This window comes from Poecilia reticulata, chromosome 6 (assembly GCF_904066995.2).
Source record: "Poecilia reticulata chromosome 6, P_reticulata-male-v2, whole genome shotgun sequence".
Lineage (NCBI taxonomy): Eukaryota > Metazoa > Chordata > Actinopteri > Cyprinodontiformes > Poeciliidae > Poecilia > Poecilia reticulata.
The window spans coordinates 7,076,125-7,092,115 of NC_088835.1; the positions used below are offsets into that span (position 1 = coordinate 7,076,125).

Below are 15,991 nucleotides of genomic sequence, written 5' to 3' on the forward strand. Positions count from 1 at the left end.
AATAACTACCTAGCTGGCTAGCAAAGCTAGCAGCTAGTTAGCGGTAGCCCCGAACACCTCCTGTCAGTCAGTCGCACAACGCAAATGTCTGCATTGCTTGAAGGATAAGAAGCTCAGAGAAAAATATACAAAATTAAAAAGTCCCATCACAAAATTGATGACGTTTGATTACATTTTGTTGCCAAATTCACCGTTGTCTTTGTGCAACAACAATGAAATAAATCCAAGTCTAGAATGTAAGACCTATGATAACCATATTTAAGGCCAAATTGGATTTTTGAAATTTCACAAGTTTTGTTTTAAATTTTAGATATACAAATTTAAAGACTTTGTAAGGATGTGCGGACACCGTGAATCAGTGGGGACGATTTGAGTGCCTTGCAACGTTACAGAAAAACTCTCACCGATCTTCACTGAATTTCATTGGAAGGTTTGGCAACAGGCCCACACAAGAAAACAAAACTAATCACAAAAATCTGAAAAGTGTGGCATACTTTTGTTTTCAGATTCAAATACGCTGTAAACTGCCATACGTTGCAATTACCGATGCAAGCTTTCAAGGTTTTTTTACTAGCTCATTCAGATGTTGAAATTAATTTGTTTCATTGGCAAAAACAAAATCCCCACAGCACAATTCTGCCATCACCATGTCTCATGTTGAGGGCATTTTCAGATTAGGTGACAGTTTTTTTCCCCCTAGTTGATTTCATTCAGGGAGCTAAATAAAAAAAAAAAAATTATAATGCAGAAACTTTATACTTGACAATCGTTTCCTGCTTTCAAAATGGTCCATCAGATAAAAATCACACAAAATTATATTTTTCACATTCAAACAACTCAAAGCTGCATCTTTACAAACATCCAAGTAAAAACCACACACAACTTTTGTTAACAACCTTTATTGAAACACCCTCCGCACAAAAGACAAAAATCTGAGAAGTGTGGATAGTCACTTAACGGCTGCTAACTGTTTAACTAAGAACAAAAATAGAAAGGTAAATCCCTGCACAATCACAAAAAGAAAGAAAAAAAAAAGAGAAAATGTTCATACTGATAAAAAATAAACCTCTGATAGACTTCATGTATTAACTTGTAACAGCTTACAGTCAGGGCTCAAATCAGTAGCGGCTAAGAGCCAAGCCGGTAGAAGGGAAGGTGAGGCGCAGGCGGTGCAGTTTGGGGGGAATGTAGGCTAATGTTGCTCAACATACAACACGAGGTTAGCATTAGCTTGTATTTGGTTAGCATCAACAACAGACAATTCTTTGGTGTTTAGTTGACAGAAAAATGATGAAAAATTAAAATAAAAATTCTCGGTGGGTTTGCTACAGTGCTATTTTTTCATCCCCCTGTATTTGCATATATGATCATAAGAACAGGTTACTTAAAACATAGGTCTGAATATGCATGGGCTGAATATTTTACATTCTTTTTAATAAGACTCATTAGTTTATAATAATAATAATAATAATAATAATAATAATAATAAATTGCACTCTCCTCTTTAGGCACCTGCCGTATCGGTAAAGCTTTAAGGTTCGTCCTGTGATGGGGGTGAGGTGGGTTCAGTCTCAGATGGGATCGTTTGTGAAATTTTAAAAGTAGCAAAAAAAATAAAATAAAATAAATGCTTTCAAAAAGCCAGAGCCAGGGACACGCGCTGGAATGATGCCTCGACATATCGCAGAAAGTCAAAAGGAACCGTCAGTGTGTGCTTACATGTTCAATGTAACAGATTATTAAGCGAAGAAAAAAATTAATATATATATTTATATATATTTATAAATCAACCATACACATTTAAGCCCCCTAGCATCGTAGCTTGCATCGTGTACAGCACTCAAAGACACACCAAAGTCTCTTAGAAAAAACGGTTGAAGCCGTCAGACGAGTGGATATTCTGAAACTTCGGAGCAAGTTGTTTATTTCCTCCTCTCATCCGTGGAGAGAAAATGACTGAAGAAGTGAGGAGGAGGAAGGAGGGGGGGGGGAGGGGGGGAAGGCCAAATTAAATGTGATGACTTAGTTCAAGCTGCAGCCCACCCAGCTAATCCAATCTGTGGATGTCTTCAGGGAGAAAACAGCGGCATCACAGAGACCCCTCCGCCCGGCGCGACCGCTGTCAGAGGATAGGCTGAAGACTGGGAGGAGTAGGGGTATGGAAGGGGAGTGGGGGGCAGAGGGTGGGTGTGGGGTGGGCGAGGGAGGTGATGGTCACTCTTCATCCGAGCTGCTGTTGTCCAGAGAGTAAGCCATGAAGGCCAGATCGGGTCGGGCTGGTACCATGGGGTTGCCCGGCTTCACCATCTCGAAGCCCATGTAGTGGAACGTCTTGATGATGACCACTGGAAGGGGAAACGGGGAATCGGGTTTAGAATCGCCATGGAAACTACCCATACAGGGAAAAACTCGCTAAATCTAATGGATGTTTGTAGAAACGTGTTCCTTTCCCTTCTAATCGGCTGCAAATCAATTATTTTTGACGATTAATCGAATAAAAAAAAAATAAAAAAAAACTGGGCACATTCTGCAGAATATTTGTGTAACCACTAAAAACCACTACATTTTATTTTTATACGTTAGAAATACATAAGAAAAAGTTTTTAAAAAATCCTTTTTTAAATAATGTTTTTATTATAGGGTGTACAAAAAAAATCCTAGCATTTACTGCATCCTAAAAATTAATAAAAAAGAACAAAGGATTCATCACATGCAGCCAAACTATATTGTAGTTGAGTAATTTTACAATTAACTGACTAAATACCAGTTAATTTTTTTTTCCCTTTACAAAATTTGTTTCAGGTGAAGGCAACACTTGAGTAGTTCTGAATTGAAGATACTTAGAGAAAAGGAAAGGTGTTCATCTTAAATGCAAAACGTACAAATGTTTTTTGTAGTTTTAGCTTAATTGCTGCTCTGACTGTATTGTTCTTTCAGCAAAAAGCCTTTTTTTTTTTAAAGAGTCTGAGCATTTGAGCAAATCGATGAATAAATTAGTTGGCGACTATTTCAAAAGTCGACTAATTGTTTCTTTGCTGTGCCTTCCTTTGTGCTGGCCTCTTAAATAAATAATAACCGTTCTGAAATGACAGGAGCTTCTTACTTCGATCCTCTCTGTTTTTGTGGAACCACAGGAAGACGTAGTTAACCTTCAGCTTCTCCTCGGCGAACTCCAGCAGCGCGGTCAGCCTGGAGACAGAAGCATGAGATGAAGTTGGAGAGCGAGGAAAAGATGGGCAGTGATGATGCATAAAGTTGCCCCTCTCCCCTCACCCCCCCCCCTTCTTCTTTTTACATAAGCGATGCAATTTTACAAAATGCAGGGCAGCAGCAGAGCTGGCAGCAGGATTGGGTTACAGTTACACACACAGCCAGGAAACACAATGCTACCTGCCAGAAGTCATTTCTGAAACTAGTCCCATCAAAGCATTTTGCAAATAGAACCCCAATTCACAGCATTCCCCAGGACGCTCTCAAACGTACCCCTCTTTGCTCCCTTCGGCCAGCGAACCTGCTGGGACCTCCAGGAAGAGGCTGTCCCCTGAAAGTGCCGTGTCCCAGAAGGCCGAGCGGCGCTCAGTCAGCTGGTAGTGGAAGCGGAGAAGCGAGGGTCTCCCGCCGACCGGGGAGGCCTGCGTCACCGTCAACCTGTCATCCTACCAAGGGGGGGAAACGACAAGCAGACGGGCTCAGAGTCCAAACGTTCTGATGCAGATTAATAACGAAACAGAGGAAAAATGACAAAGAAACTAACATGGGGGGCTTCAACCGTCACTAATGGAGCGTTTCTGTTGATTATACTCAGTCGATAAAATCAATTATCAGTTTAATGGATTCTTTTTTTAAACACCAGTGCTCTCCTTGGGTTTCCACAGTTCAGAGTGATGTCAGCACAGTAAGGGCGGCCATCTTGTTTGACAGCTTCTGTTTGTTTGCACTCTGAATTCTGGTCAACTCTGCTACACAATCGTAGGGCCAGAAATCTTTATTTTTTAATTAGGAGAATTAAGTCATGTTACCAGACTGAAGTCAGAATACTACAGGGATAGAGTATTAATTTTATAGGAACTCAAACATGAAAAATGACAAAAAAATTTAAATGAGAAAAGTTGAGAATCTTGTGACATTACACTTTGATATGTGTTTTCCAGATAATAATCCTTTGACACATCAGCATCTAGTCCTCAGTGGTGGGAGTTTGAAATGATTGTGCAAACAACTATTTCGAAAGAGTTAGTTGCGTCAGATCCTGATAGCCGAACTTTTTTCTAAAACAACATTTTTCTCGTTATTTTAAGATGTTTTTTCGGGTATAATTGCGTCTTTTTCTGCAAGTGACAATTTTCTCATAATTAAACAAAATGTATTATTGCCTGGCCCTAATGCTGTGTCGTACGACTCTCAGTCTGAAATAACAGCCACTTTTGGAAAGTATTTTCAAGTCTAGTATGAAAGACAAATGGGAGATTTTATTGCTCAGTCCTAGTTTCTATATTTTAAGCCCAGAAAACTCTGGGAGCTTTAAGATTCAAGATCAAGTTATGGACCAATAGAAACAAGTCCTTTCAATGTCAAAGAGGAAGTAGTCGTGATATTTTTAAATGAAGCACAAGAGTGCCTTATCAGCAGTTTTGAAAATTATCTATAACGACAATTATGCGGTATAGGAGACCACTTCTGCCTTCTTTATGTAAAGAAACGGACATAAAACAAAAAAACCCTGTCGGAGTGCGACGTCTGCCTTGGATAACACAGATTCAGATCTTTGTGTCCCGAGCCGGTCGGGGCAGAAAGGGCATCACGCTCACCGGCGGATGAGGATGGTAATGACAGTTATGACTGAAGAGTCTGATCCTAAACCTCTAATCCTCCACAGGCTAGCCGGTCACATGTCGGGATGCAGCTTCAGTCCAACACGTCGCTCGCTCGCTGAGCAATCAGTCGTTTGTTTTAATCACAATGAAATAAAAATGCTTTCTTTTGTCAAATCCAACTGTGTTCAAATGAAACCAGGTGAGTGAGGCATTAAATCCTGGGATGATGCACATTCTTTTTTAAGCTAAAAAAATAAATAAAAATGAGAGTAAAGCTCATTACTAATATGTGTTGAGTGCAGCGAGTCATGACAGCCTCTGACGGATAATGCACTCAGCACAATTATAACGATCATCACCTGAAGAGCTTGAAGTGGATCAGAAAAAGCGTGCAAAACTGTGTAGCTGGTAGAGAAACATTAAAGTCCATACAGACATCTGTCTTTTGATTGGCCAACTTTTAGATGTCTGTATGGAACAATAGTAATAATGAGCTTCTCTTTGTTGGATGTTTATTCAGGTCAGATATGCTAAGAAGCTGTAAGTTAGCATTAAAGGGGCGGTATTACGTGTTTTCCAGGCACATAGTGACATTTTATAGCATAAACAAATAATGTCTTCAGTTATAAAAATGGTGTGTTGACTTGGAAAAAAAAAATTCTTCCCGATTTAAATGCATTGAATCTGGGCTTCTGTTTCTTTAAAAACTTTTTCTGAAACTCCACCTCCAGGAAGTCGTCACAACATGGCTCCTCTATTAACCCTTTAACAACATTGTACCAGCGTTTCATTGAGAAGTAGTTCATATAATGAGCTCACAGTTCCACTACATGTTTGCCAATTGCTGCTGGCTAGTCTAGAGGAGCCGAATCTGGAGCTCAGAGGAGGAGCTGCGCTTCGAAGGCGGGGCTAGGTCCAACTAGGCGTTTTGCACAGCTGAATGGTTGCCATGGGAGATTAAAGGATTTCTCAAATATGCATGAAAGAATTAAGGCAACTCTCCAGGTATGTTTTTGAAGAGGGAATAATAATACGATGTAAAGCAAAAAAAATAAAATAAAATAAAAAATTGATTTTACATGATAGTGGCTCTTTAAAGATTAAGTCGTTCATTCCAGTTGCCTCACCTTGTGTATTAGCACGGCATGAGAGTGATCCCTGACCGTCCCTCGCCCACCCGGGATCTTCAGCTGTGGGTGAGGGGCATCAGGAGCACCACAGAGGCCCCGGAGCCTGAGGGATAGAGCTGGGCTTCAAGGCCCCCGATAACCAGGAACTGCAAAAGAAAACAAAACAAGACGCAGATAAACCACTTCCTGTCTCAGCTGTCTCACAAAGCTATGGACGATGACTTGGCTCCAAGCAAAGCCTTTACATTAAGAAGATTGTAGCATCACAACAGAAGAAAAAAACCAGCCACATGCTCAAGCTCCGAGCTAAAACGACAACAGCAGTAAAAAAAAAAGCTGAGGATTAATCATAGTAAATCAAAATACCTCTAGTGCGAATAAGAAGCTACAAAATGGATGTTAACTTTAGCGTCTCGAAGGCGGGGCTAGCAGTTTCTTTCCCCAAAAAATGTTGCCACATGATGGACTTGAAGTGTAGGAGCCCGACACAGCAGCTCAGTTTAGTTGAGTTTTCAAACAGTGAAACTACTTCCCTTTGTTCTGAAGGCATTTATTTTTATTTGTGGGAAAATATGAAAATAACAAATATTGCAATGACGATATTTGTTGGTCTTTGTTTTCTTCAACATGCTTTCTGAACTTTAGTGGTTTAATCACCCACATCTCCATCAGGTGATAAAAGACGGTGGACGTCTTTCAAGATAGCCTCTGATAACGTGGCCCTCAAAGCAGGAATACTTTTTGTGGTTTATTCTTCACTATGACTTCTGGAATATGTTGGTCAATAATATATTAGCAAGATATAGACTAATAATCACAAACAAAACACATCATAACTATTTGATTGCAAGAGGAAGCAAATATTTTGCTCCAACTTTCTGTAAAACCGGTATGAGCAGCACTTCTCTTAGAAAATACTGATGTTTTACACCTCTAATAACCTACAATGCTGAAGGAAACAAGTTTCCACTTTATGTCTCAGTTCAGACATTATCGGACATCTGGGACAACAAATATATATTTATGCATTTTGGTCTCCCATCCGTATGAAAACTTGGTTTAATATCACTAAAAATGAATTTTTGTAAAATCTCAGACCAAAGTGCAGATTTGAGAAAATGCTGTATTTGTGTTTGCATGTGTAAATGGGACAACTGAGAATCAGGCATTACAGCCTGCGACAAATAATGCGGCAATAGTTCTTTATGATTCCCAATGAACAGTCCTGTGTTTCATTAACTTAATATTCTAGCACACCATTTAAAAGTAGTTCAAATGAACCCTGAAGCATCATGTTTTATCCCCAACAGGTGGTCGTGGTTGTTTTTGAAGCATTCCGATTGGCTGACATAGATTTTAGCTTTGCGCTATACTGCCCCCTATGGGCTTGGTGTGTTTAAAACAACGCCAAGGGGCAGATTTGTGTGGGTTCAGGTGGACAAAAACTTTTATGAAAGTGATCTTGTGTGCGTGCGTGTAACCAATTTCAGGGAAATATTTGTTTTTATTAAGACATCTATTTGTGAATATGACTTTAGTTGATACGAGATAACTACTAAGTATAAGACCAAACAGGAAGAACCTGTTTCCCAAGAGGAATAATGTCTTCCGATTTGCAAAGTCTTATTCTGTCAATTAAATTTTTAAGAAAGTTGTATTTACGTTTTGACAGTTCAAAAGCAACATTTTACCCAAGTCCAAGATTTCTCTATTAAAAGCAGTTTACATGTCTAAAGTTTAGGATTATGTCTTGTACATAGTTTCAAGTAGTTCTTATCCAACCAATTACAGAACTTTTTTTTTGTTAATTTTTTTGTCGAGGGTTTCAGTCCACTGACTCTTGTTCTCTCAGATTGTTTATTTATAAGGAGCCCGGCAGACATGAAAGACTAGGATTTATTATGACTGCATTTCAAAGAGGTCCAAATGGCCCCATGCATGTGCTGGGAGGCACGCATCACAAACGAGCGCCTGATCTGTAAACAACTCTGTAAATAACTTTGTGGGCCTTTTGGGAACACCTCCGCGTTTCGAGTTTCAGATGGTGGCTGGAAGCAGTCGGGCCATGGTATCTTCACTGCATCACCACAGATGCTCTGCATGTTGTGGATTAAACTGTAATCGGTCAATACAAACTCTGTCAGCAACAAGCCGCCTGACTCTATTCTGCGTCTCACTTTCCAAGTCACGTTCCAGAGAGGAACATCTCTACTTTCTGGGAGACGGAGGAAAGGAGGCGTGGCCTCAGCCTCCCCCGCCGACCGGGTTGGTAACGTGGACGACCTGAACAGCACAAACCAGCAGAGCGTGCAATGGAAAAACGAGGCTTTCAAATTAAGGCTGACTTTGATCCCTTTTTAATTTCTGAGTATAGACAGCATATATTTTTTGTTTTTAATAGAGTCCAAAATAGAAAACATTCTCATATTTTATCATGCTACAAACTCCAATTTCTGTGTATTTCATTGGAATTTGACCAAATAATTTTTTTATTTTTTCGTGTCCAGGAACATTCGGTGTGGTGTGAATTATGACTCATGTCTACAAAACCAGAACTTCATAAAACCACATCTGGATGTCTGTAGAGGCCTCTACCAGCTCATCTTTTAAAACATTGCAACATATTGTCAATTGTATTCATATCTGGACTTTGACTCGGGCAGTCAGAATGCATGAATGCGCCATGACATCAATTCGCTCCACTGTTGCTCCGGCTGTTTGTTTAGGGGTGTTAGAATAAAGGGGTTGAATATAATAGCAAGGCATACTTCCATTTCACAGAATACATGCTACCAACTAAAACAACAATGGTCAAGGGGTATTAGAGTGCACCATGATGCATTCCTCTATGTCTAAAATAACCTGAAATAGAAACTTTTAACAATCTCAACAGCCAAACTGATATCAGGAACACCAGTGACAAGAGGTACAACTCAGATGGATGAAGCCACCCGAGAGCTCGCCAAGATATCCAGACCTACTTCTCCGGTTCCGTCTTCCCTTTCAGAGACGGAGACCGTCCTTGATGGAAATGCCAGGTTGTTTTGAAAGGCAAAACTCTTGTCGTCCTCTGACATTTCTGTCACACTCTTAGGAACCCATACCCACCATCCCGTAGCGGCTGCAGACATCAGCCACCGCCCCACCGCACTCAGCGCGAGATTCTAAAAATGGAATATGGGTTACATATTCATGTTTGACTTATGGAGCTACAGGCTGTACCGTTGTGAAGGCCAAGCACATTCACAAGCTGCATTAATATGCCGGTGAGGATTTAATCAGCTGTGTGTTGGGAGTTGAGACTGAGAGATGCCAAGTGCGTCACCGCCTCGTTGTGCAAGGGGGGAGAAGTGAGAGGGACGGATGCCGCCACTGCTGGGCTGCTCTTCCTGAAGCTGAGATTTTTTATGAGCTCTGATTCAAGTCGGATCATTTCGGAGTGTGAATGGAGAGGAGGTCAGCGTAGAGTCGGGCATGGGGTTCAAACACAAAGACAAAACATTAATGACGTGTTCACTGGAGGAAGGGAAGGACCGAGGTGCATGAGGCCGAAAGTCAACTGGTTTGCAAACGGAAACGATTTGATGTTTCCGGACAGTGCTTTGGATTTAGCACAAACGACAAAAGATGGCGCATACAGGAAAGAAAACGGAGACTGAACCGGACCTTCTCCATTCCACGGACAGAGAGCCATGCAGCGTGATGGAAAAGACACGGAGACAGAAACAGGAAAGGTACACGTGCTGTGAAACCTGAGCACGGATGGACGTATTCCTGTCAAAACACATGACTCTGACCCCTGGGCCCACCTTGGCGGCGCTCGACTGGTCAGACACAAACAAGTCGACTGAAATGCCCCATCATCTGGAACTCAACTACACTACTATCCCTTCAACATTTTGTACAATTGACTCAAATTTGTCTTCGTCAGCTTTTGATGCGTTTGTCCATTTTTCTTTGTGCAACAGCTCCAGCAAAGTTAAACTGGATGGAGCAAAACAGAAGCGCTGGCTGTATGGTTTCAGTCATCAACCAGAGAGTTTCAATAAGAATATTGTGGTGAGAAACGCCACCAACTCCATGTTGCAGCAGGACTAAAACGGGCGTGGTTGTCCAACCAAAGCTTCAACATAAAACTGAAAAAAATAAAATAAAATTTTAATGACTTCTTATGCTGTTTATTAATTGTACCGTTTTTGACAAAATTGTAAAGCCAACCTTGTTTTGCTATAAACTTTGTTTGTCTTTTGCACGACAAATATTGTCCTGAGACAACAGATAAAAAAGTGGCCAGTCGGTCAATTCTGGTACATTTACAGAAATGTTAATTTATGTGCTCCGCCTCCATCAAATGAATTAAAGACATTTTGAATTTCAACATAGGGTTCCAAATAGGGGTGGATATTTACCGTAAAAAAATTCTTATAAGAATTTTGATTCATCGCTGCCATGATAAATTTAATGATAATAAAACCCCCACAACTGACAATATGATTGGAAATGTCATTTTTCCCCCATTCTCTCCATTGTTTGTTCCACAAGAGCATCTTTAATATCAGTCAATTCAAAAATATGATTAAATCCAGTTACTGTGCGCAGTTTAGTCAAACAAATCGCATCTTTTTTTAAGCAAGTTGAATCTTGAAGATTTTTTCCAAGAACAATATTTGTGTTTGTGGTGCTGTTAATGCTGTGTCATGCAGTCACAGTCACCTAAAAATGTAATAAATAGTTTCCCCCCCCCCCATCTATATTAGCACCACAATCAAACTCCATATTTCCCACTCCTAGTTCTGACTATAAAGCCAAGTGATTAGAGGATTCTCCGGAGGAAGACGGCATTCTGCATCCAGAACACTGATCTCCGACCACGCAGATTAACATCTCAAGACTGGCGATTCCAGAGTCAGACGTCAGCAGAAACTGCTCGGCAAAGTTGACGTCCAAGTGCCCTGATGGAAAATTCAATCCTGAATCTCCCGGCAACGGCCGAGACGCTCCATCTGCCAGTGAATTAGAGGGACACCAACTAGCACTCAGGTAGCCCGGGACAGAACATTTATCCTGCCCAGCGTGTGACGAGCCCCAGCACTCGTCCCTTCAACACACATTCCAGTGATGGTTTGAAAGGTGACCCGTCAGAAAGAGCGGGTTTATATAACCAGCTGATGTAGGCCAGTAACTGCCTTCAGCATACAGGGTCACAGCAGCGGAGCAAATATAGTCGCAGCATCAATTTATCTTCTCCACACTCCTCACTGCAGGTCAGGACATTGACCCATAGAGGACAAAAATAAGACCTCTGTCTTGGAATGCAGAAAAAAAAAAACAGGCTACAATTCAATTTGTTTATTCATCTTAAATTGACAAGGATTTGTTTCCATGACTGAAAGGAGCTATAAGCCAACGTATTAAAAAGACAAACGCTGTGCAACACTAGCTGGTTTCCATTACAAATGTGCGAAGAACATTGTCGGTATTCCACTAATGTTGAAAAGACGCAATTTTGCAATTGCAGCGTCTCCATTAAATAAGAAACGCAAATAAAAATTGCACGTGAATAAGTTTATTCATGCGATAATTCAAGAACAAACTCATGATTTATCATGTGTTGGGAGTGTCATGCCGCACCATGATTCTCCAACTACTTGCCATCAGTTGGTTTGAGCCAGTGGCAACATCCGGTTGTTGATCACGCGACTTGTGCGATGTGAAAAAAAGTGTTTCCATGGTAGTTTTTCAAAAATAAACCAATTCTGAGACGGTCTAAAAACCCAACTCATCCAAGCACCAAAACCATTTATTGAGAGTTTTTTTCTCTTAATTGCAGTGTTTTCATTGAGCGAGATTATTTCTAAATGTCAAATTGCATGGTGAACAGAAACGCAGGCAGTGACGCATTAAAGCATAACACCTCAGAATTTAAGTGATACGAGCCATGTTGCTACAAATGACTGAGCCACAGTGCAGGACTGGTACAAGTCTGAACCTATACCAAGATTACGTTGAGGACATCATCTCTCAACTGCTGGAGTACCTTTGTGCAAAGTCCGGTAACAAGAATGCCAGAACCAGTGATTTTAGACATCCATGTCTGAACCTCACATACATCACAAAGATGTTCTTCTTTCAAATCAAAAGCCCAATTCAGTGAACTACAAAAGTTCTGCTTCTCATCATTCTAAACAGCCAATACCAGGAAAAGGTATTTGGTCACCTTCACCTTTTTCCAGCACCAGTAATGTTTCAAAATAAAGTCAATGAAAGTAGAGAGAGTACTTTCAATGACGTGCCTGCGTGTTGTTCAGGCCGACAGCTTAAGAGCCCAAGACTTCAGCAGATAACGGGAAGTGAAGATCTGTCGCGTCCTTTTGAGCTTCCATCTCTCATGGAACATCCAGAATTTGGGAATGCTGGTCGAATTTTGTAATTTCTCAAATGATCCTTTTTTGGGAAGGAATTACAGATGGATACTGCCTATATAAAATGGCAAATCTAATTTGGTCTTTTTGTTTCTAATTTTGCACATCGTGTCTTTAACTCATTTGAAAGTAACTTCTGACCACATAGAGCAGAAATATTACAAAGAAATTATCAATGCTGTTCTTTTTCTTCTGATATCTCTTGCAGAGATTTTTGAATGGGCTACAATCTGTAGCAACAGCTAAAAGTTTCGGGAAAAATAATTTTAAGAAAACATCTGACATCGGCCACAAAATTCTGATCAGCACGCTGCGACGTCACTCGATTTTTGGGGTCCAGTTTCCAGTTTTTTTTTTTTTTTCATTTATATACATGCATGTTGTGTTGTTAAGAAATGAGTTGATGAATTAGAAAAAGTTAGCCACCGTAAAGTTGGGTATCAGGGTAAAACGGGAGAGAAACCAGAGGAAAGCTGCTGCTGTATTTTATAAATCGCCGAAAACTACTTCAATTTGAGACAAAACTAGAAACCGTTGCAATCTGATTCAGAGCTTTTTCTTTCGACCAAACTGAAAACTAAAAAACTAGATCTCCACTTCTATTCATTCCTGTTGGTGAAAGTGTAAAAAAAAAAAAAAAAAGGAGTTCCTTCCTCCTCGGACTTTAACTAGCTTCTTTGTGAACAGCGCCTCCAAGTATTTGTCGATTTTTAGCCCGTTTACTTTGAGAGCAACAAGCAAGTTCAACAATTTAATAGTTTCCTTAGAAGTAAATAGGCCAAAAAAATACTGCGTTGACACGGTCAAAAACAGTCGCCAACAGCGGTTAACCTATCGGCACATATTTCAGTGGAGAAGAAAAAAACTGCGAGCAACTTCCTACCTTTCCTCTGTGTTCAGCATGATAGCTTCGAGGAAACTCGACTCTTTAGGTCCTTTTTGACAACCAGAACGGCTACTGTTCAACAGGAAGTCCACAGATAAGTTAACCATCCGCAAGTTGAAGCAAACCCCGTCGGTAGTTCAGTGTTGGTGTCGCTTGTTTACATGAAGGGACAACACACCTTACATCACTCAGCTGTTCGCCCAGTCTGTACGAGCAGCGCAGGAGCACTGGCTTTTAAAGCTGCAGCAAGGCATTATGGGTAACCCACCTCGGGCTGTTGTTTTTTTTGTTTGTTTTTTTGGCTTCCAGGAAATAAAAACTTACAGTAAAAGGTTAATTTCGTTTCAACTGCCTCAAAACAGTTGGTGTCAACAGTTACATCTTTTTTTTAAATCACTTGTGCAAAAAACAAGGAATAAATAAATTATAAAATTATACACGGGATAGTTCGTTTTATTTTTTTGCTGAGAGTTTCATCGCAAAGTTTACAAGCAGCTAATTTGTTGCTTTTTAGAGCAGTGGCTAGCTAATTTTTCAGCCATTGGCCCACAAAATAAAAATGGAAGAGGCTAGTGACCCTGACTATTGCCTGAGCGTGCAAGTATTTTTACTGAGTCAGATAAAATACTCAGTGGCACAACGACACAATCAGCATCAACAGCAAATTTATTGACCAATATATTTATTATTTTCAAATCCTGTCTGTTTGTATGTTGCACTTTAAAAACTTGCATAGGCTTTCTTATTACTATTTTTAGGTATGTAGGCTATTTTCTGGACCCCAGCTTTGGGAACACAGTAGAAAGAAGGATAAAGTGAGACTTTTAAGATTTGGAGCATTGATGAGCATGGTGGTGGCAGCATCATGCTATTAATCTTCTTCACTCCCAGGATGTGTTTTGCAAAATGGATGCTACACTGAAGCTAAAGCACTGTGCTTCATACAAACTAGATATTATAGGTAGTGTGTGTGATTATTATGCCTTGGATGTATAATTTTTACTAATGCTAATTAGAGATAATCTAATGTCAAACATCAGATGTGAACCTGTTCTTTCAGAAAAATTTATAATTTAAGGCTAAAGATGTATTAAACTTAAGCCAAGAGTAGTGGACGTTTTCCGCATATAAATTTTCCTGACGGTTATCTTGAGATCACAATGTGATTTGTGTGTGTACTAAATGAGATTTAGCACATGCACGCACACACACACACACACACACACACACACACACACACACACACACACACACACACACACACACACACACACACACACACACACACACACACACCTACACACACACACACACACACACACACACACACCAATTGTTGAGATTAACTTGGTCACTTTAGAAACTCTTTGGGAAATTAACTTATCTCGAGAAAACCATCAGGAAATTAAAGTTTCAAGAGTCAAAAATGTCAGAGTTGCTTCTCAAAAATTTCTGAGGTTACTCTAAAAATTTAATGCTCAGAAATTTCCTTGTTTGTTGTGAGTTTTTAAAAAAATTCTGAAATTGACCTTAAAATTTCTGTTTTTCCTAATAGATTTTTGACCTTTCAAACTCAGAAACTTCATTGTTCTTTTTCCTAAAAAATAAAAATAAAAATTCTGAGCTCAATTTAAACAATTTTCGAGTTTTGTGGCAAAAAAGGAAAATGTACTCCTTTTTTCTTTAACAGTGGCTCTAGTACGCCATCATAGAATACAAATGTATTCCAAAAAAAACTTTTCAGACTTTAAAATTTTTTAGGACAACAAAAAGTTAGAAGAATTATTTCAAAACTTTATATTTTTATCTGCACTGACCCCATTAGGGCCTCTCATTAAACCTGTTATCAGTCTCATTAACATCCCACTTGAACTCCTGCTGATTAATTCATTTTGCGAACAGCGATAAAAGGTCTGGTGCCATTCACACGTCATCCTCCCTGACAGGCCGAGGCGGCCGGCCGGGTCACCTCCCTGCGCCGCTTTCAGCCCCGTCAGGGCCACGCGTTGAAACGCGAGAGACGGTTTGGTTTTCAGATGGCTTCTTCTTCAGCTGTTGCTGTGCAGGCTGGTTGTAGGACAGTTTGTCCTGAAAACAAAGATGATCAGCTTTCACCTGAGATTGGGCTCAAGTTCTGATTACCCACAGAGGAAAGAAGTGAATCTGTGCCGCATATGTTCTTCCCTGGACAGAAGTCTGTCTACTCACAGTATTTATTTCGCCACACTTCACAGTTAACTCACAACAGTGTGCAGCTTCAACATGAGTGCCTTTGTCTGAGTGAACAGTAGCTGCGTTTCCATTAATCGTAGAAATGAGCAAATTGAAATTATGAAAATAAATTTGCTTAATGGAAACGTGGCACTTCCTATTGAAATAGATGTAATTTTGCAAAACCACAATGGAAACAGTTTTTTTGCATCACACATGTCATGTGACTAACAGTCGGATTTACTACTGTAGGAGAATACAAAGAAGAAAACAACAGCAAGTAGTTGGAGGACGATGGTTTATTTTGCCTGTGATGCAAAAAAAAACAAAAAGCCCAAAGCACTTAGCAGCCACTGTATGCAGAGAGTGCAATACTTTAAAATGTGTAAAGAAAGCCCATCATTTTCTTTTAAACTACTCACATTTATTGAGTGAATTAAACAAACAATAAAATGAGAATGAAAATACACTTCATACTTAAAATTGCATTCTGTTGAAAATGGATTTTCACCATATATTCCACCATCC

The 15,991-nt window shown here is 39.9% G+C and overlaps 1 protein-coding gene across 1 annotated transcript; it reads right to left on the reverse strand.

Moving 5' to 3' along the window:
- Window positions 1-883: 883 nt before the first annotated feature.
- On the reverse strand, window positions 884-13,481 carry oaz2a (ornithine decarboxylase antizyme 2a). Its single transcript, XM_008411206.3, is given in 6 exon segments — window positions 884-2,345; window positions 3,104-3,189; window positions 3,484-3,656; window positions 5,942-6,022; window positions 6,024-6,090; window positions 13,250-13,481. Coding segments are annotated over 6 exon segments (648 nt in total). The 5' UTR covers window positions 13,360-13,481; the 3' UTR covers window positions 884-2,214.
- Window positions 13,482-15,991: the final 2,510 nt, after the last annotated feature.